At 45.0% G+C, this 22,154-nt stretch overlaps 1 protein-coding gene across 5 annotated transcripts in view; it reads left to right on the forward strand.

The window, feature by feature from the left end:
* LOC146036265 (antigen peptide transporter 2-like) overlaps window positions 1-7,304 on the forward strand; it is a 52,083-nt gene extending 44,779 nt beyond the window's left edge. For all 5 annotated transcript variants that reach the window (XM_083160156.1, XM_083160157.1, XM_083160155.1 and 2 more), the window contains 3 exons: window positions 2,539-2,698; window positions 5,657-5,793; window positions 5,907-7,304. In XM_083160156.1, the coding sequence (XP_083016282.1) occupies window positions 2,539-2,698; window positions 5,657-5,793; window positions 5,907-6,092 (483 nt within the window). In that variant the 3' untranslated portion in view covers window positions 6,093-7,304. The remainder of the gene's footprint in view (window positions 1-2,538; window positions 2,699-5,656; window positions 5,794-5,906) is intronic.
* The last annotated feature ends 14,850 nt before the right edge of the window (window positions 7,305-22,154 follow it).

The following is a 22,154-nucleotide window of genomic DNA, read 5'->3' on the forward strand; positions in this document are numbered from 1 at the left end:
ACAGTCACTGCAGGAGTGTGTGATACAGTACAGACTGTCTGCCACCTACCCAGCACTCGCACTCTGCCATGCACTGCCACCTCACCAGACACTCACTGCAGGAGTGTGTGACACAGTACAGACTGTCTGCCACCTACCCAGCACTCACACTGCCATGCACTGCCACCTCCCTGCTCACCAGACACTCACTGCAGGAGTATGGGATACAGTACAGACTGTCTGCCACCTACCCAGCACTCACTCTGCCATGCACTGCCACCTCTCTGCTCACCAGACACTCACTGCAGGAGTATGGGATACAGTACAGACTGTCTGCCACCTACCCAGCACTCACACTGCCATGCACTGCCACCTTTCTGCTCACCAGACACTCACTGCAAGAATATGAGATACATTACAGACTGTCTGCCACCTACCAAGCACTCACTCTGCCATGCACTGCCACCTCTCTGCTCACCGGACACTCACTGCAGGAGTGTGTGATACAGTACAGACTGTCTGCCACCTACCCAGCACACACTGCCATGCACTGCCACCTCACTGCTTACCAGACACTCACTGCAGGAGTGTGTGATACAGTACAGACTGTCTGCCACCTACCCAGCACTCACACTGCCACCTCACTGCTCACCAGACACTCACTGCAGGAGTGTGTGATACAGTACAGACTGTCTGCCATCTACCCAGCACTCGCACTCTGCCATGCACTGCCACCTCTCTGCTCACCAGACACTCACTGCAGGAGTGTGTGATACAGTACAGACTGTCTGCCACCTACCCAGCACTCACACTGCCATGCACTGCCATCTCTCTGCTCACCAGACACTCACTGCAGGAGTGTGTGATACAGTACAGACTGTCTGCCACCTACCCAGCACTCACACTGCCATGCACTGCCACCTCACTGCTCACGGACCCTCACTGCAGGAGTATGGGATACAGTACAGACTGTCTGCCACCTACCCAGCGCTTACACTGCCATGCACTGCCACCTCTCTGCTCACCGGACACTCACTGCAGGAGTGTGTGATACAGTACAGACTGTCTGCCACCTACCCAGCACTCACACTGCCATGCACTGCCACCTCACTGCTCACCAGACACTCACTGCAGGAGTGTGTGATACAGTACAGACTGTCTGCCACCTACGCAGCACTCGCACTCTGCCATGCACTGCCACCTCTCTGCTCACCGGACACTCACTGCAGGAGTGTGTGATACAGTACAGACTGTCTGCCACCTACCCAGCACTCACACTGCCATGCACTGCCACCTCTCTGCGCACCAGACACTCACTGCAGGAGTGTGTGATACAATACAGACTGTCTGCCACCTACCCAGCACTCGCACTCTGCCATGCACTGCCACCTCTTTGCTCACCAGACACTCACTGCAGGAGTGTGTTATACAGTACAGACTGTCTGCAACCTACCCAACACTCGCACTCTGCCATGCACTGCCACCTCACTGCTCACCAGACAGTCACTGCAGGAGTATGGGATACAGTACAGACTGTCTGCCACCTACCCAGCACTCACACTGCCATGCACTGCCATCTCTCTGCTCACCGGACACTCACTGCAGGAGTATGAGATACAGTACAGACTGTCTGCCACCTACCCAGCACTCACACTGCCATCTCTCTGCTCACCGGACACTCACTGCAGGAGTATGAGATACAGTACAAACTGTCTGCCACCTACCCAGCACTCGCACTGCCATGCACTGCCACCTCTCTGCTCACCAGACACTCACTGCAGGAGTGTGTGATACAGTACAGACTGTCTGCCACCTACCCAGCACTCACACTGCCATGCACTGCCACCTCACTGCTCACCAGACACTCACTGCAGGAGTGTGTGATACAGTACAGACTGTCTGCCACCTACCCAGCTCTCACACTGCCATCTCTCTGCTCACCAGACACTCCAAGAGTATGAGATACATAACAGACTGTCTGCCACCTACCCAGCACTCACACTGCCATCTCTCTGCTCACCGGACACTCACTGCAGGAGTGTGTGATACAGTACAGACTGTCTGCTACCTACCCAGCACTCACACTGCCATGCACTGCCACCTTACTGCTCACCAGACACTCACTGCAGGAGTGTGGGATACAGTACAGACGGTCTGCCACCTACCCAGCACTCACACTGCCACCTCACTGCTCACCGGACACTCACTGCAGGAGTGTGTTATACAGTGCAGACTGTCTGCCACCTACCCAGCACTCACTGCCATGCACTGCCACCTCACTGCTCACCAGACACTCACTGCAGGAGTGTGTGATACAGTACAGACTGTATGCCACCTACCCAGCACACACTGCTATGCACTGCCACCTGTCTGCTCACCAGACACTCACTGCAGGCGTGTGTGATACAGTACAGACTGTCTGCCACCTACCCAGCACTTACACTGCCACCTGTCTGCTCACCGGACATCCTTTATAGATAATAAACATGTATATCAGCCTTAGTGGTCCTTTACCTTACGGTTAATAACTTGTGACAAATATGATGATGTATTCTGCAGGTGACGCTGGTGGCTCAAAACCCTGTTCTCTTTTCTGGAACAATCAAAGAAAATATCGCTTACGGCCTCCGGGACCCCGCTGATCATCAGCTGGAAGCCGCAGCGAGAGAGGCAAAGGCTGATGTCTTCATCCGAGACCTGGACGCGGGATACAACACAGGTGAGACTGGGATGTGGTGCAGCCTCCGCCTGGCCACGCAACAATAATATCATTGCTCTGTGCACCTGCTGCAAATTTGCCAGAATCTGATAAAAGTTCCATTTCATTCAGTGGCTAGATTGCAAGCTCTTCTGACCAGGTATATACAGTAACTTGTAGGGCACAGCTGGTCAAACTGATCCTTGAGATCTAACAAAAGTTCACATTTTTAAGACCACCTAGCTGGTGCACAGGTGCAGTCATTACTAACTGTCCCATTTCCCAGACCACCTGGCTGGGGCAGAGGTGTAGTAATTACTGTCATGTTTCCCAGGCCACCTAGCTGGTGCACAGGTGTAGTCATTATTAACTGTCACATCTCCCAGACCACCTAGCTGGTGCACAGCTGTAGTCATTACTGTCATGTTTCCCATGCCACCTAGCTGGTGCACAGGTGCAGTCATTACTAACTGTCACATCTCCCAGACCACCTAGCTGGTGCACAGGTGTAGTCATTACTGTCATGTTTCCCAGGTCACCTATCTGGTGTACAGGTGTAGTCATTACTGTCATGTTTCCCAGGTCACCTATCTGGTGTACAGGTGTAGTAATTACTGTCATGTTTCCCAGGCCACCTAGCTGGTGAACAGGTGCAGTCATTATTAACTGTCACATCTCTCAGATCACTTAGCTGGTGCACAGGTGTAGTCATTACTGTCATGTTTCCCAGGTCACCTATCTGGTGTACAGGTGTAGTAATTACTGTCATGTTTCCCAGACCACCTAGCTGGTGCACAGGTGTAGTCATTACTGTCATGTTTCCCAGGTCACCTATCTGGTGTACAGGTGTAGTCATTACTGTCATGTTTCCCAGGCCACCTAGCTGGTGAACAGGTGCAGTCATTACTAACTGTCACATCTCCCAGACCACCTAGCTGGTGCACAGGTGCAGTCATTACTAACTGTCACATCTCCCAGACCACCTAGCTGGTGCACAGGTGTAGTCATTACTGTCATGTTTCCCAGGTCACCTATCTGGTGTACAGGTGTAGTCATTACTGTCATGTTTCCCAGGCCACCTAGCTGGTGCACAGGTGCAGTCATTACTAACTGTCACATCTCCCAGACCACCTAGCTGGTGCACAGGTGTAGTCATTACTGTCATGTTTCCCAGGTCACCTATCTGGTGTACAGGTGTAGTCATTACTGTCATGTTTCCCAGGTCACCTATCTGGTGTACAGGTGTAGTAATTACTGTCACGTTTCCCAGGCCACCTAGCTGGTGCACAGGTGTAGTCATTACTGTCATGTTTCCCAGGTCACCTATCTGGTGTACAGGTGTAGTAATTACTGTCACGTTTCCCAGGCCACCTAGCTGGTGAACAGGTGCAGTCATTATTAACTGTCACATCTCCCAGACCACCTAGCTGGTGCACAGGTGTAGTAATTACTGTCATGTTTCCCAGACCACCTAGCTGGTGCACAGGTGTAGTAATTACTGTCATGTTCCCCAGACCACCTAGCTGGTGCACAGGTGTAGTCATTACTAACTGTCACATCTCCCAGACCACCTAGCTGGTCCACAGATGCAGTCATTACTAACTGTCACATCTCCCAGACCACCTAGCTGGTGCACAGGTGCAGTAATTTCTGTCATGTTTCCTAGGTCACACCTCTGGTGTACAGGTGTAGTAATTACTGTCACTTTTCCCAGACCACTTAACTGGTGCACAGATGTAGTCATTATTATTTGTAACTTTTCCCAGACCACCTAACTGGTGCACAGGTGTTGTCATAACTAGCTGTCATGTTCCCCAGACCCCCCCCCCCCCATGTTCCCCAGACCACCTAGCCGGTACGCTGGTGTGGTCATTATTAACTGCCATGCTTCCCTTACCATGTTGCTGGTGCACAGGTGCAGTCATTACTAACTATCACATTTCTCAGACCCCCTAGCTAATGCACAGGTGTAGTCATTAATAACTGTCACACACTCAAACATCCGCTACATTCATTTCTAACCGACACATTCTACAGAACCACAGGTGGCCTGGAAAACATGGACTGTTGGTAGACCACGAGGACCGGTTTGGCCATCTCTTTTGTAGGGTTTATTGACATTGACTGCTGTCTTTATCAATTCAAGTCCTGCAGATGAGGGGCCTCTCATGCCTGATCCTGAGATTAGCAGCCCATATTCTCAGTACATCCTGTTACTATGTACCATTAATAATACCTCCATATACTGATACGCGGAGTCACTGTAAATGGCCGTTCAGCACAAGAGTCGGCAAATGTGGAATTTATGGTGACATTATGTAAATTGTACCTCTATGTACAGATAGGGCCTTATTCTGGTTGGCTCGCTCGGAAACGAATTTGCATCCTTGCGAATCACCCTATCCCCTGCCTTGTGAATGGTTAGCAGGCGCCAACGATTCTCAATCGGGATTCGTTCGCAAGGTTGCGAATGGATGTTTTATATGACCATCCATTTGCATGTCAGTGGGAATCTCCCCCATCTTTCGATGGTCGCTCACCATCGAATGATGGCGAAGGCGCACGCATATGTAAGGGTTGTCCAGACCACTTGTGCATATGCGTGTAGAATTGCACCCAGCATATACACATGCACAGAAATGCTGCTGCGCATGCGCAAAACATTGGTCCCCGTGGGAATTCGCGTCCGAGCGAGTCAACCAGAATAAGGCCCATACTGTATCATGGACCCAGCAAGGCCAGTAACTATATATTATACAGTATATCTGTAGTCACTGTATTATCTCCTCCCAGTTCTCCCAGCCTGCCTCCATTGCAGATATACCGCAGCCATGATATACATTAGCGGCACTGCAAGGTGAGAACGCAGCCGCGCAGTATATAGACTGAATAATGACCTAGGGCGCTGACGTTCTCAGTCCTGGCTGCAGGGTTCTGTGTATGAGGATAATTATTAGTGTTATGTCTCCTCTGTGTCAGACGTCGGCAGCACTGGGAATCAGCTGGGTGTTGGTCAGAAGCAGCGAATCGCTCTTGCCCGCGCGCTGGCACCGAGACCCCAGCTGCTCATTCTGGACGAGGCTGCAAGTTGTCTGGATGTGCACACGGAGCATGAGGTACGGAGTTATCCTTCTCTTATGCTGTTACCCTGTCTCCTGTGCGTTCTGTCTTGGAGAGTGATAAAATGAGGAAGGCTTAATACATCTCCCTCCCTATGTCTCTTCCACAGATCCAGCAGTCTCTGCAGAGTATCCAAGGCCTCTCTCTGCTGATCATCGCTCACAGACTCCGCACTATACGAAATGCACATCAGATCCTAGTCCTGGAGGGGGGCCGGATAGAGGAGCGCGGGACTCACGAGGACCTTGTTAAGAAAAGAGGAGCTTATTACAGGCTCCTACAAAATGGCAACTGAGACCCGCCTACCCAATGGGGATGAGTAGAATTTGGCACAGAGCGGGGGTGTAGGGTAATAGAAACGTATGTCTACTTAGACAGCTGCACCTAAACAAGAAAGCAAAAGACAAGTCTGGGGAATGGGGTTTATTGTATATCAATATATTCCCGTACAGGACATATGGATCTTACTAATGTACCCAGGAAGCAGTTGCCACAGTTTGGTTCAATCTTGTTATCATCATTCAGTTTTATTCTTTCTTGCCCTATCCCCCTCCTTAGTTCTGGGCCTAGTAGTTATTATATTGCGGCACCTACTCGTGAATCTCTTCACAGAACTTCTCTCCGCTACAAACGGTGAAGTGATAAAGTGGAAGGTGGTAACGCACCAGCCAATCAAATCCCAACTGTCGTTTTTTTCAAACACAGCTGATTGGCCTTCCACTTTATCACTTCACCAGGCTTAATACATCTGCCCTTTTTATGCACTATTCTGATATATAGACAATGAAAGCACTTACCTGGCTCTGACTGAACCTTCCCTACAATGGCTTCCTTAGAGTGTATTATATAGGATTTTCTAAGATATTCAGAGTGAAATATATGTGGTTTGTTTCTTGTATTCTGCTCAATCCTTATTTGAAATAACGTACACGACTTAGCAGTAGGATTTAGATCAGGGAACGGGGAACCTTCGGCCCTCCAGCTGTTGTTGAACTACACATCCCAGCATGCTCTATTACAGTTTTTCTTTTTGGCCATGCTTAATCTGTTGCAGGGCATGCTGGGATGTGTAGTTTAGCAACAGCTGGTTCCCCAATACTGATTTAGATGATAAAACGAGAACTACGTACAGCAGATAGTGCTCTGGATTTTGCTGAACACTGTTGCGTAGTCCAATGTGTGTGCAAGAACTGTATTGTGTAATATATGTGTTATTTACTATGTCGCTTGTCTTAGTGTTGGGCTCGTATACACAAGTGTTGGAAAATAGTAATAATAATAGACACAGCCTTGTACAGATCGTTCCACTATAGTGCACTGTGCACATAATCAGCGCCCCTGTACTGTCCTCAGCATGAACGGTGGACAGTCGGCACAGGGAGTGTGTAGACCAGTGTGTACGTGCATGTAGTGGCTGCGAAGTTGTGTTTTTTCCTGGATTCCGGACCCCATACATGTAATAGACTCTGTATAATGTGTGTTTTATAAATAAAGGATGTGGAACATTTACAGAGTATGAATTCATTCAGTCGTCATCTTCCATCATACAGGGATACATGACTGCCCACATTTCAGCACATACATACAAGTCATGGGCCATGCATGAAAATAATCACTTAGACCAGTGGAAACCCCCCCCCCCCCCATCCCCTATACTACCTGCTTGTTGTTTGGGTTTCTGCTCGTTGTCAGGAGAACCCCCACCCGACTGCTGTTCGTGCAGTCCTGGCGGATTCTGCTGTTTGTGTCTGCTCATATTATACTATTGAAAATGTCCCTCCCAAAATGGCCGCCGCCACATCTACCATCTATCTCTCCCATGGTGAAGCTCCTCAGGCCGGTGGTTCCTCTCTGCTGCACTGACAGTGGTGTTGTGGCCCGGAGTACTTCAGGCGCCCACAACCCATCACCGCAGGGTCTGCAGGGACTGTTGCTACGCCACTGAGTGACACAATGAGGTAGATGTATGAAGCAGTGATAAGGGAGGAGAAGTGAGCCAGAGGAAAAGAAGCGTTATCTGTGGACAAAACAGGTGGAGTTATTCTTTATAGGACAATTTAAAGTCACTTTATATATATATAAAAGGACCAATAATACAGACAAATGTATAATAACAAATTCCCATACCTCGTTAGAACTTCAGATGTTTGACACTGGGATGTACAGTAGTTATACTCAAGCTACTCTGAAAGGCTGAATCTGATCTATGTCCATCTCCAGGAGAACATTCCCCCTCATGGTCACAGCTTGATGTCAACAACCAACATTTCTGATAACCGACACCTCCCAACATCGGGACAGTTAGGACGTATGGGTAAGCTGGTTTTACATATATTGGTGCCATTAGCAGCTATGTTAGTGTAATGAAGTGTACACCCGGTGCGATCCTGACTTTCTATTCGATTTTGACTATACAGTATAGTTGAAATCAAATGGTTTTAAGCCGCATTCGTTGCCGATGCGGGGTCATGTTTAGTGGAAATCGAACAAAAGAATATACTGTGCAGGCAAGATTATATATAAAGGGAATGGATAATAAAGGGAATGGAGAATTAAAGCTACGAGGACAGATTGAACAAATTGGGATTGTTTACGCTAGAGAAGAGGGGGAACATGCTTAACATGTACAAATATAGGGGCCAATATAAGAAACTGTCAAGCGCCATTTTTACTGCAAGGAAGGATTCTAGGACACATGGGCACAAGTTTAAATTAGAGGAAAGAAGATTTTGTCACTTAGAATGAAAACATTTTTACGGTCAGGGCAGCCAAACTATGGAACTCTCTTCCTGGAGATGTGGTGTCGGCAGATGGAGATTGGGTGTCGGAAGACACAATAAATACGTTTAAAATAAGGTTGGACAAACATCTATCGGCTAAAAACATAGAGGGGTACAAACAATAATCATAATCTGGCTTTAATGACATCAGAATACACTACATATGGGGGCGTGGAGCTGCTTCACACGTCACGTCCGGACGCAGCAGGCAGGAGAATCCCAGCAAGAGGGTCTCGTGCCTAGGACACCGGATAACAGTGGATGCCTTGCGGCACCTTCTCCCGGCAGGCTTACCAGAGGAAGACGAGCGGTGAGGCGGATATTGGGGCAGATGTATTAAACCTTAACAAGAGATAAATGCAAGGGTGATAAGGAGAGATAAACGTCCAGCCAATCAGCTCCTTACTGACTTTTTTCAAACACAGGCTCTAACATGGCAGTTGGCAGGTAATTGGCTGGACGTTTATCTCTCCTTATCACCCTTACATTTATCTCTTTTTAAGGCTTAATACATCTGCCCCATTGTGAGCAAAGAGGTGGGGGCGGATTCCAGCATTGATCACGATAGCTGCTGCGTGAGACGCCGGGGACGCCACGTGAGAGTAGGAACTCCTTGGCGTGCTGGCTCAGTGCGGCCGAAAAAACACGCAACTAAACAGCCGGACAAGCGACCGGGTCGAGCCCTACTGCAGGGCGAGAACGCCCAGCGGCAGGCGTGAGCCCAGACAGAGACCTACAAGGAGGTAGACGGGTACCGAGGAGGCAAGAGAGAGGTGAGACTCGAACCTTGGTGCTTATTAAGTTGGAAACTCTCTAAAACTAAAGACTGAGAGGAAGGAGGGGGGGGGCGGAGCCACGACGGAGCGGGAGTAAGGAGTATGGTGCTTGAGCTCCCCAGCATGAAGTAAAAACTTCGCAACTCCCTACCGCATACAGCTTCCCTCAGTAACCGGCGATTAGTACCATAGAGCCGGGAGCAGCGCAAAGAGCAACGCGTGCAGGAGAAGGAAGTAGACGCGCTCCTGCCCGGCGGCCGGAAGCAGGGGTCCCGGGTCACAGCGTGAGATAGCAGAGGCGGACACGCCAAGCAACAACGCCTGGTAACTCAGCGGCCGTTGACGGAGTGGACACCCATAGAGGAGACCTCCTGACCCAGCGTCTGCGTGCAAGTGACTTGGGCGGAGGTGAGAGGCTGCGGTGGTCGCAGTACTACGCCAGGCAGAGAAAGCTGAGACGGTGAACCGTCCCTGCGGGGGTCCCTGAAATCCCACTGTTGTGTGAGGCTCTCCTAAACAGCCCCGGTAACGACCCCAGTCCAACGCTGATCCTGCAGAGCAGAACAGACCGGAGCCAGAGGCGAGACATTTTGAATACGCCCCTGTAGGTGCTTTGGGTTTGTCTAACCTACTCCGTCCAGACCACTGTGACCCTTCAGCCAAAATACACTATAAGGAACCTGCAAAGGGACCATGGCCAGTTGGGCAGTAGACAGACCGTCTGGAACTGGTGCAGTATAAAAATTTTCTCTTTTTTTCATATATTTTTTTTTTTTTTGTTTGCTGCATACTCAGTACAGACCGTAAAGCTCACTCCCTGAATAAGCGCCTGGAGTTTCTGTAAGCTGTGAGATAGAGGCTAGTTAACAGCAAACTAGAACTAACTTTTGGGATAGGTGTGTGGCACATAAAATCTACTGGTCATAAGATAGCCCACTAATAGCACCACTCGCCATCTTTCTCCATTTGATCAAGATGGGCAAAACCGGTAACGCCACAACCTCCGCTCGACTGGAAAGATTTGCCAGGGCACAAACTAGCAATCCACCCCAGACCCAGACTACTACACCGCAGTCTACTCCCACGAAACATAAAAGTCCTGACCAGGCGGTAGGTCCCACACTGCAACAGGTAATGGACGCTATTGCTAACTCAGAAACACGCCTATCAGGGCAGATACAAGACCTCCAGGCTGAAATTGTATCTATGAAATCTGATCTTAAAGCAGTAACTGAGCGTATGAATGAAGCTGAGCAGCGAATATCGCTATTAGAAGACACCAATGTTCAATGGCTCAAAAAAATGAACAACTATACCCAGCAAACCTCTGAGCTCAAATCCAGGCTAACAGAGATGGAGGGCAGGATGAGGCGAAATAACCTCAGATTTGTGGGCCTACCAGAGCATGCAGAGGGAACAGATCCCCCAAAATTTATTGAAAAACTGCTAAGAGACGCCATTGGCAAAACTGCTTTCTCACCACAATTTGTTGCAGAACGTGCCCACAGAGTCCCGTTCAGACCCCCGCCCCCTGGGGCTCCACCACGAACATTCATAGTAAAGTTCCTGAACTTTGTAGACAGAGACACGATTATGCGCTCATTACGCACCAACGGTCCCTTACTGTATAACGGGAATAAGATCTCCGATTATCCGGAACTCGCCCTGGACGTGCAAAGAGAAAGAGCAAAATTTGGGGATATCAAGAGGAAACTACGAGAACAAAACATAAACTACTCCATGATATTCCCCTCAAAGCTGTGAGTATCGGACAACAGTCAAACACACTTTTTCTCCAACCCAAACGATGCCGCACAATGGCTCGATTCAAGACTGCCAGGACCTAAGCAAGCGGCGCCGGTGTAACTACAAGATACTGGGAGATGCATAGACTTTTTTTTTTTTTTTTTTTGTTCTCTCTCTTTTTTGACAGAGTATTCATGCTGGGGAGCTCCCCCGCTCAGGGGTGGCTCTTTTCTTTTTTTTTCAGCCCCCAAATGGCAGTTTTTTTCCTTCTTTTCACCATATATATATATATATATATATTTTTTTGTACTTTCCTTTTTTTTTCTTCTTTTGCTGATTTCTTTTCTCGGCATGTATGGCTGGGTAGGGGATGAGATTCTCAGTCCCCGTCATGCGACTTCCTTTTTGTCAGTACATCCATGTTTTTCCTTTGTTTTTTCTCTTTCCCCTTTTCCCTATATTTTTTTCTTTTCTTTCTCTTCTTGGGGGGGGGGGGTGGGGGGCGGGTGGGAGGGATGGGGGATAGGTATGCCTACAGGGAGCGGGTATACAGGGTATGGGGAGGTTGAAACCCACTTGGGAATAGTTAAAACTGTAATATGTTCTGTGAATGGTAATTGTCTTGTTTATGACCTTTTTGGGCCTCTGCATTGTGCTAAAAACTGCTCTATATTTAAAAATTGGATCAGATTGCCAGATTGGATGGCACGACTATCGGGAATATATAAACAAATCAAAGGATGGTCAAGCTCTTAGCATGGAACGTTAGGGGTTTAAACAATAAGATTAAACGCTCTCTTGTTCTAAACCAGATACGAACTTATGGGGCAGATATAGCTTGTTTATCAGAAACCCACCTGGTTGGTGGCAAACTCATGGCCCTAAAGCAGCGTTGGGTGGGGTGGGCATTTCATGCCCCGTTCACAACTTCCTCTCGAGGAGTTTCCATACTCGTTAGGAAATCCTTAACCTTTATATGCAACCGGACTGAAGTAGATCCGGGGGGTAGGTTTGTCTTCTTGGAGTGCGTAATTAACTCTTCCCCGCTGGTACTGCTTGCAGTATATATTCCCCCTCCCTTCTCCTATGAGGTATTGGTGAAGGCCGTCACCTTTGCGGCAGGTAACCCCTCCGCATTAGTAATTTGCACAGGGGACTTCAACAATACCCTAGATCCGAATATGGATAGATGGAGAAGCAGCTCCACCACAGTATCGGGGAGTGGTGGCGCCTTTCCAAACCTCATACGGGACCTAGGCTGGGTGGATGTTTGGCGAGAACGGAACCCAAAGGCCCTTCAATATTCCTGTTACTCCTTAACACACAAAACCTTCTCCAGAATCGATTTAATGCTGTCATCTAGGTCCTTCATTCCTATGGTTAAGAATATAGAGTACAAGCCCCGTGGCATATCAGATCACTCTCCTATAATGATGGAATTTGTACTTGGATTAGAAAGAGGCCAGGGGTTTTGGAAATTAAATCCATCATGGCTACATCAGATGGGACCTGTTGACAGCATTGAAAACTTCTGGCAGGAATATTGGGCGAACAATAGGGGAACGGCAAGCGCCGCGGTCGAGTAGGATGCCTTCAAAGCCTATATGCGAGGTGTATTCAGAAAACGAATAACGGAAATTAGAAAAGAAAATAAGGAACGGCTACAGGCCATGGAACTAAAATGTTTGGGTCTAGAATCTGAATATATACTAAGTAAATCTGAAATACTATGGCAAAGCTGGCAAGACGCCCACCAGACCTGGTTGGCGGCAATACAGGACGAAAATACCAAAAAGATGATGTATCGGTCCTGTAAGGCCTACCAAACAGCGGACAAAACAGGGCGATATCTTGCCTATTTGGCAAAAGCCGAAGCCCCACCCTCATGCATAGGTCCTATAAAAGACGTACAAGGACAATTGATATCTGACACACCACAGATGGCGGGAATATTCTCCAAATACTTTGAGGAGCTATACACCTCTGAGCTTAAAATCACCCCAGATGATCTGAAACTACAGCTCGAGGGCATAGAACTTCCGAATCTCTCTCAACCCGACAGCCAAGACCTAGAAAAACCGATAAACATCAATGAAGTCCATCAGGCAATAAAAGAGCTGCCGGGAAATAAAGCCCCCGGGTTGGATGGAATTCCCGCAGAGGTCTTTAAAAAACATATAGACACAATCGCCCCCCTACTACATACCACCCTGACCCGATGCTTTGAGGAAGGCGCGATTCCCGCATCAATGGCAGAGGCTAAGATAGCACTGATATTAAAACAGGGGAAAGAGCCATGTAGTCTCGACTCATATCGCCCCATATCGTTGCTATCCAATGAGGCTAAAAACCTCGATAAAATCCTTGCAAATAGATTAGTAAAACACATATTAAAAATAATACACCCCAGTCAATCTGGATTTATGCCAGGCAAATCTACGGCTGCAAATCTGCGAAGATTATATACACATCTGCAGCTACCTATTGAGCCTGAAAGCCAACCCGCAGTCATTTCCCTTGATGCCACTAAGGCATTCGATGTCGTAGAGTGGCCATATTTATGGGCCACATTGAGGGCATTTGGATTTGGTACCAACTTTATCAAATGGATACAACTCCTATATAAATGCCCCACCGCCAGGGTCTCCCTGAACGGTTGGACCTCTCCGGCTTTCAGACTCTCTAGGGGCACTAGACAGGGGTGCCCCCTCTCCCCCCTACTATTTGCACTTGCAATTGAACCTCTTGCCTGCACATATTAAGGACCCACCCCGACATTAGAGGTCTGCGAATGGCCCATGAGACCGATGTTGTGTCTCTGTACGCAGACGACGTATTAATCTATCTTTTTGATTATAGAGATACTCTTCCAATTATCCTTAAACTGATTTCCGATTTCGGTAAACTCTCCAGTTTTCAGATTAATTGGAATAAATCTCACATCATGTACCTTGGTACAGCTGCGACTCATACACTGCCACCCCCCTAAGATTGACTTGGGCAACTAAATTCAAATATCTGGGGATTCAGATCACTCGTAATACAGAGGAATTTGTCCAGATTAACATTCTCCCGATTTTAAATAAATTAGATGCCAAATTCAAATCCTGGAGCAAGCTACCATTAACAGCCACTGGGCGGGTTAACCTAATTAAAATGGTGGTCCTTCCGCAGCTGCTCTACTTAATCCAGCAATCCCCAGTTTTCCTACCTAAAACCATATTCAGGAAAATGAATAGCAAACTTTCGTCATTGATTTGGCACAACACACGCCCAAAGATCCAGTTGAACAAACTTATGATGAATAAGAGGGCTGGCGGCCTGGGGCTCCCAGATTTTCGTCTATATTATATAGCCGCTCAGTTGTCGCAACTCCGCCCCTGGCTAATGGTGGGAGAGGACAGTGACCTGGCAAAGGCGGTGGTAACCCATACCGCCCCTATGTGCCACCCTAAAAATAGAATCCTACAACCAGGCATTTCCACCCCAGATTTACCATTGGTGAGGCAAGCTATTAAAGTCTGGCAGGAAGCCACCAAAATGCTAAATATTCATGGCATAGACCCGCTACTCCCAATAGATGACTCCTCAACATTCCCAGAATTAACATCACTCCAAGTTAAAGAAGCTTGGAATAGTCACTCAATTACCACCCTTAGTAAAATCTATGCCCTGGGTAGAATAAAAACCTTCGATGAACTTAAGGCCGAATTTGGTCTTCCTAAAACATATTTTTATCGATATCTACAGCTAAAAACTGCCCTTGAGGCTCAGTTTTCAGGGAAACCCCCGGTTTTCCGAGAGTCTCCTATTAAAATCATAATCAAGGTAGGCGGGAAGAGTAAATTAGTTAGTAGATTATACAAATGCTTAAATTAGGAAAAGGGTAAGGATAACATGGAAGTGTTGAGGAGGAAGTGGATACAGGACCTAGGGCCAATAGAGGAGGAGGAGTGGCATACAGCGGTTCTTCACATCTCTCACGCTACAAGCGCTATCCGGGTCCAATTCTTTATTTTGCATAGAGCATATATGTCCGCAACTCGTATGGTTAAGTTTAAAGGACAGGCATCAGCAATGTGCCCTAAGTGCAATGCCAGCCCAGGAACGTTCTTTCACCTGATATGGCAATGCCAACATGTGTCTCTGTACTGGGAAGAAGTCATCCAAACGATAGTAGACTCTGGAATTCCTAGAGCCACCCTGACTGCAAAAGGCTGTCTCCTAAACATTCTCGAAGACTGCTACCTCGAGGCCAGAGACCGGCAGTATATTAACAACCTATGCGCCTTGGCAAAGGTTACTGTTGCCAGAAACTGGATGGCCAAAAGTGAACTGAAGTTGATATGCTGGAAAGCTTTAGTAAACTATACACTTAGGCATGAAAAGTACCTCCACATCAGCAGAAACACTTTGCCTAAATACCAGAAAATCTGGCATCGCTGGATGGAGCTTTTTCCCGATACAGAGACATAAAATCTGATTAATTAAATGTCCTACAAATAGAGAGAACCCCAAATAAAATAGGCCCACGTTATATCAAAGTCACTTGATGATTTACGGAACACTTATCTCCTCTAAACTGTCTGCCACTTCGCAGTATTCTAAGAAAACTGCCTTAAAATAACACTCTACACTCTGTAAATAGATAGTAATAATAAACATGATAACAATCCACACGGCGGATTAGGGAGAAATTCCCTTCCCCGCAATACGCACTTTATTCTTCTTTGAAGATCCCGGTATCTTCAATACACAATTATCACTTTTATATATATATATATATAAAAAAAAAAAAAATATTTTCCACTTCTCTTTATTAGACTTCATTGTACAACTAAGCCACCCTAACAAATATAATGCGGATCAATAGTCCATAGATGGTGAACTTAGCTTCAGAAACAGGAATGCGGCATTCTACAGGGGAATAACAAGAATACATGATCTGGTAAACAAGAATAGCAACCAAATAAAAACATAGTATGATAACATAAACGCCAAGCGGGGGGGGGGGGGGGGGGGGGGGGGCTGGGGATGAGATGGGGGGGGGGGATCCAGGGGTAGTTTTAGACAGTGAGACATGGAACGTTTTGTATGAATGTGTTATGTATATATATATAACGTATATATGTATGTGTTATGAATACCCCTTCTACTGTTATATATATATATATATATATATATATATATATATATATGTCTGATTCCTGTTTTGCTTCAGAAAATAATAATAAAGATTATTTAAAAAAAAAAACTAAAGACTGAGTAAATTGACTGTAGAATACCCTTAGATCTCCCACCCGGTTTATATGAAAATACCCCCACCTAAATCACCTAATCCGCATAGAACCCGCAAGCACTGTATGGTGTATAAGACATCCGAAATAAAGCCTCATGTAATCAAGATATAGCCCGGGAGAAACATAAATATAAATGGAACCTTAAAGTAATGTGAAGCAATACCCAAACCTATGCTCACACTATGAAAAATTAAGCTTAGGAGCAGAGGGAAGAGCCCAATAGGAAGAGTGAATAGGGAAGGGGGAGAGTTACTAAAACGGTATATATTTATATACAATATACCTGTTATATATCTCTTAAAGGGCAAGTACAAGAGTAACAGCAAAGAGAATAAAGGTGGAGGCTGCACAGTGGAAAACACTGCAAAGAGATATTACAGGCGGTTAAGATGTCACCTAAAAGAAGTAAACCACCAGCTGATTCAGCAGCTAACTTCTTTAAACCCCCCACTCTGAGAGAAAACAAAAACAGAAAGGGAGACATTCAATCTCCTCCATAACTACCCCACTGAATAAAACCCCACCTTCCAAAGTAAATTCACCAACAAGTGAAATAGAGACAGAAGACCAGATGGATGAGCCAATAACCCTCCGAAAAATGGTACAACTACTTTCAGAATTAAAAAGCGACCTCACTAATGAGTTTACAGCGACAATCCATGAGATAACAAAGGAGGTGGAGGGCCTGGGAGAGAGAACAACTCAAACAGAACAAAAAGTTTCAGAATTAATAAGGTCACATAATGAACTCTTAAACAAATATCAGAATACCCAAGAAGAATTAAGAATACTGAAGGATAAAACAATAAACCTAGAAGATAGATCAAGAAGAGGGAATCTGAAAATAAGAGGAATAACAGAAGATATACCAACAAAAGACCTGGAACAACACGTGCTGAATATCTTTCAAAAACTACTCCCAGAGACCCCACCCAGACAAATATCCATAGACCGGATCCATAGATTACCAAAAACTAAAAAAGCGCCCCAGGATGCCCCCAGAGATGTGATTATGAAGTTCCATCATCCGCAAATAAAAGACCAAATTATGAGAGCGGCCAGATTCAAAGAAGCAAAAGAGATCTTGGGCATGTGGCAGCTGTTCAATGATTTCTCAGCCGAAACAATGTGGAAAAGAAGATCGCTAAATAAAGTCACAACAACCTTGAGAGAAGCTGGGATTGATTATAAGTGGGGATTCCCAGTGAAACTAATCTTTCAATACCAAGGGAGCCTCAGAATTGTTACTTCGGAGGAACAAACCCTTAGATTATTGAAGGAGGGGAGCCATAGGAATCTGGAAGGAAGAGAAGAGACCCTACAACCTATATGCGAAGATTGGACCAGAGTGGGACAGTAGAGACAAACTCATAAATTTAGGCTTAAAGCTCAGATTATGCTTCTTATAATTTGAGTTACGTGCCTATTTTTTTTTCTTTATTAGACCCAGGCGGGGGGGGGGGGGGTATTTATTTATTTCTATTTAAAAAAAAAAAAATCTTCTTCTCTTAATTATTTTTTTTTTATTTGAAGAGGAAGGAGAAGGGGAAAAGAAGGGAATTTTTTTTTTTTTTAATAATTTTTTTTTTTTCTCTCTTTTTTTTTTTTTTTTTGGACTTTCCCTGATATTCTACTCGATGATCCGATGAAGCTTGAGTACTTGAAGATTAGGACTGAATTTTAACTGTCTTAATGGACTTGTTTCATATATCCATACACTGCTTCATTCAGCTAAAGATCAGTATTGAGTAAAAAATTTGTCCGGTGAAACGGACAGTTGAAATCAGTTCATAGTAATAAGATGCTTGTTCTATTTTTTTTTCTCTCCCCCCCCCCCCCCCTCCCCCCCCCCTTTTTTTTTTTCTCCTCTCCTTTCCCTTACCTGTTTATTACTAAAGGCCCCCATACACTAGGGCGACTTCCCCTTGAGCTTCCCCGGCTGCTCCCCGGGGGAGCTTGATTAGATTGGCACTTGATGTGCCATTTTTTACATGTGATAAATCATCTCGATTTATCACATGTAAAAAACCCGGGGAGCAGGGGGAAGGGGGGCTACAGAGCAGGGCTGCTGGTGGGAGCAGGGGGGCTGGGGACGCTGCGGGGGACACAGGCGGCATAGAGCCGGGAGCTGTCAGTGCTAGAAAAAAAAAAGCCTATACAATGAGCCTGTGATTGGCTGAGCGCTCTCTCAGCCAATTGCTGACTGGCTGAGAGAGCGCATCGGATCTGAGGGGACATCAAAACTAGCCGATTTTGGTCCGATTTCGCCCAGATCCGACTGATCTGGCCGAAATCTGACCAAAATCGGCTAGTGTATGGGGGCCTTAAGAGTTTTCACATGGTGGTATGTAGATAAGGATCACTATAGATCAAAAGAAAATAGTTCTTACTTCAAGAACTGAAGCGTCAACATAATACTAAGATAATTAGAGGCATGTATGACTAAATATTATCTGTTTTAGAGGATTTGTTTTATATATCTACATACACCTAGGTGAAGATCAGTATTGATCAAAAAAGATTCACTAAAAGTGTGGAAGAGTCACAAATTTTGAGATCTGATTAGCTAATGGATAGGGGGGAGGGGAGGGGAGGGAGAAGGGGAGGTGGGAATGGGGATAGGAGGGGTATTTGCTCGATGAAACAGAAAGTTGAAACCAGTTCATAGGAACAAGATACCTGTTTTATTAAATGTCACGTGTTTTTTTTTTTTTTTTTGGGGGGGGGTTTGCTTTATTATTAAGAATTTACACTGTGGCATTTAGATAAAGATCACTATAGATCAGGGGTTCCCAATCTTTTTTGAATCACGGCACCCTAGAGTATCAGATTTTTTTCACGGCACCCCTATGCCAAAATAAAATTAATTTGATTGGGTTTATATACGATTCCTAGGGTCAGTTATGTGGTAAAGGGCAGGATTTGCTTCTGTTTGTACATATTTTATGATTGGCAGCCACCAGCACTGGTTTTGCTCATAAATAATTAACCATTAATAATTTGAGTTGGTCCTGGACCACCAACCCAGGGCACCCCTGCATGTGTCCCGAGGCACCCCAGGGAGCCACGGCACACAGTTTGGGAACCACTGCTATAGATCAAAAAAAACTCATAGATCAAAAAAACTCATAGATGTTTTATTTTGTCTCACTTGTTTTATTATTAAGAGTTTTCACATTGTGTCATGTAGATAAGGATCACTATAGATCAAGGAAATAGTTTTTTAAGAATTGAAGTGTCAACATAATACTATGAGAACTAGAGGCATGTATGACTGAATATTATCTGCTTTAGCGGATTTGTTTTACATATCTATATATTGCTTCACCTAGGTAAAGATCAGTATTGATCAAAAAATTCACCAAAAGCACGGAAGAGTCACAAAGAATTTTGAGATTTGATTAATCAATAGATAGGAGAAGAGAGGAGAGAGGGGAGGGGAGGGGGAGGGGGGGTATTTGTATTTGTTCGATGAAACGGAAAGCTGAAACTAGTCCATAGTAATAAGATACCTGTTCTATTAAATATCACCTGTCTTTTTTTGGGGGTTTGTTTTAGCACTAAGAGTTTCACATTGTGGCACTTAGATAAAGATCACTATAGATCAAAAAACCTATAGATGTTTGGAAAAGACACAAATAAATTTGAGATACAGAATCACTGTTAGATAAGAGTAGGGAAAGGGGGGTGGGGAATAGAGTAAGGGAGGGGAGGGTTAGGAAGCAAGCGCCCCAGGGGAGGGGATCACTAGAATTAAGAGGCAGTAAAGGATAGAATGAGAGGCGGGGAGGGAAGAAGGGAAGTAAGAATAGAGTAGGAAGGGATTCCACAATATTGGTACGTGCATCATAAAATTCTCCATAGTCGTTATCTAAAAGTGAGGGATAGATAAAAAATTTTTTTTTTTTTATTATTTTTTTGTTTGTTTGTTTTCTCTCCCCCGCTAGGGGAAATATAGGAGATTAGAGTAGTAGAAAGGAAGAAAGGAAGGGAAAAAAAAGGGAAAGGAAAAGAAAGAGAAGTAAAGGCGCTAAACTGGGCCATAATTAATAATTAATAATTGATAAAAGTAGGCATAAAAGGAGTGAGCATAGGGATGGGTTACCGCTAACCCCCCAAGTAAAGGGAAGCCTCGAGGAGTAGAGGTTAGGAGTGCTCTAATAACACAGAAAAAGAGCAAGAGATGGATATGAAAGTGAGTGGGTATGAATGTGGAGTGTGTCAGTTGTCAGTCCCGATGGGTAGAAAAGGAAAAACGGAAGTATCATATATCTGGAGGGAAGAGAAGATAAGGGAGGGGATGGGAGGGGGAGAAGGGGAAACAGGAGAAGTGTCCGGGAAAGCAAAAAGAAAGGGGAAAGACATGGTTAAAATCTTAACAATTAATGCGAAGGGCTTAAACTCACCTCAAAAGAGGAAAAGAGTTCTTCAATATCTCCATACACATGGAATAGAGGTGGCAGGAGTACAGGAGACCCACTTCTCAAGAGTGAACCCACCCAAAATGTATGACCATATCTATACTAAAGCTTATTTTGCAAGTGATATATGTAAGAAAAGGGGAGTGGCAATACTTTTTAGGAAGAATGTAAACTTTGAGGTGGAATCACAACATGTGGACAAACAGGGGAGATATATTTTACTAAATGGTACACTGGAAGATCAAGAAGTTACCTTTGCAGCCATATACGCCCCTAACTCATATCAGGAGACCTTTCTGAAAAAAGTTTGGAGGAAAATAAAACAAATAGCAAAAAAAACTATATTCGTTATGGGAGATTTCAATTCCACATTAGATCCATATTTGGATAAAACTTTAAACAATAATAGTAAAAACCAGCAATCTTTGAATTTAAGAATAGATCTAATATTGGCAGATAAAAATACATTACAACAAATTAAAAAAGCTGAGATATTACCAAGATCTTGGTCTGACCATGCCCCAGTTATGATTGTGTGGGATAATAATTGTAGACCACCAAAGCGAAGGATATGGACACTACCAAGATACTTGATAAAAAGAACAGATATAAGACAACAGATAGAGGCAACCATAGATCAATATTGCTCTACCAATAAACCAGAGGACACAAACTATTTGAATTTTTGGTGCACATTAAAAGCAGTTCTAAGAGGCAAACTTATACAGCTAAACTCCATAGAGCGAAAACGAGAACAAGATATCCAAATTAGAAGATCAGGCGAGATTAAAACCCTAGAGGAGGAACATAAGAAAAATCCCCAAAATAAGGAGCTATTAGTTAAATTAAATAAACTTAGGATAGAAATAGAAAATGAGAATATAGACCAAATAAAGAGGAATATGAGGAAATTCCAACAAAAACTATATTCCGAAAGCAATAAGGCCTCAAAACTATTGGTAAATAAGATCAAAGGTAGACAAATTAGGAAACAAGTGAGAGAAATATATAATAAAAATGGAGCCAAAATAACGAACCCATCAGAAATTACGGAAATATTCGCAGAATATTATAAAAGACTGTATAATCTCAAATTTGATACAGAAACCCCACAACCTAATGAGGAAGATATAAATACATTTCTGAGTAGAGTTAACCTTCCAAAATTAAAGACAGAACAAACCATAGATCTAAACAAACCAATATTAGAACAAGAAGTAAGAGATGCTATTAAACTCCTAAGGTTAAATAAAACGCCAGGTCCAGATGGATTCAGCAATCTCTTATATATTTGGCTACATCTGTCACTCAAAGTGTGTCTGGAGCTGTAACGC

This window comes from Crinia signifera, chromosome 9 (assembly GCF_055691185.1).
Source record: "Crinia signifera chromosome 9, ASM5569118v1, whole genome shotgun sequence".
NCBI lineage: Eukaryota > Metazoa > Chordata > Amphibia > Anura > Myobatrachidae > Crinia > Crinia signifera.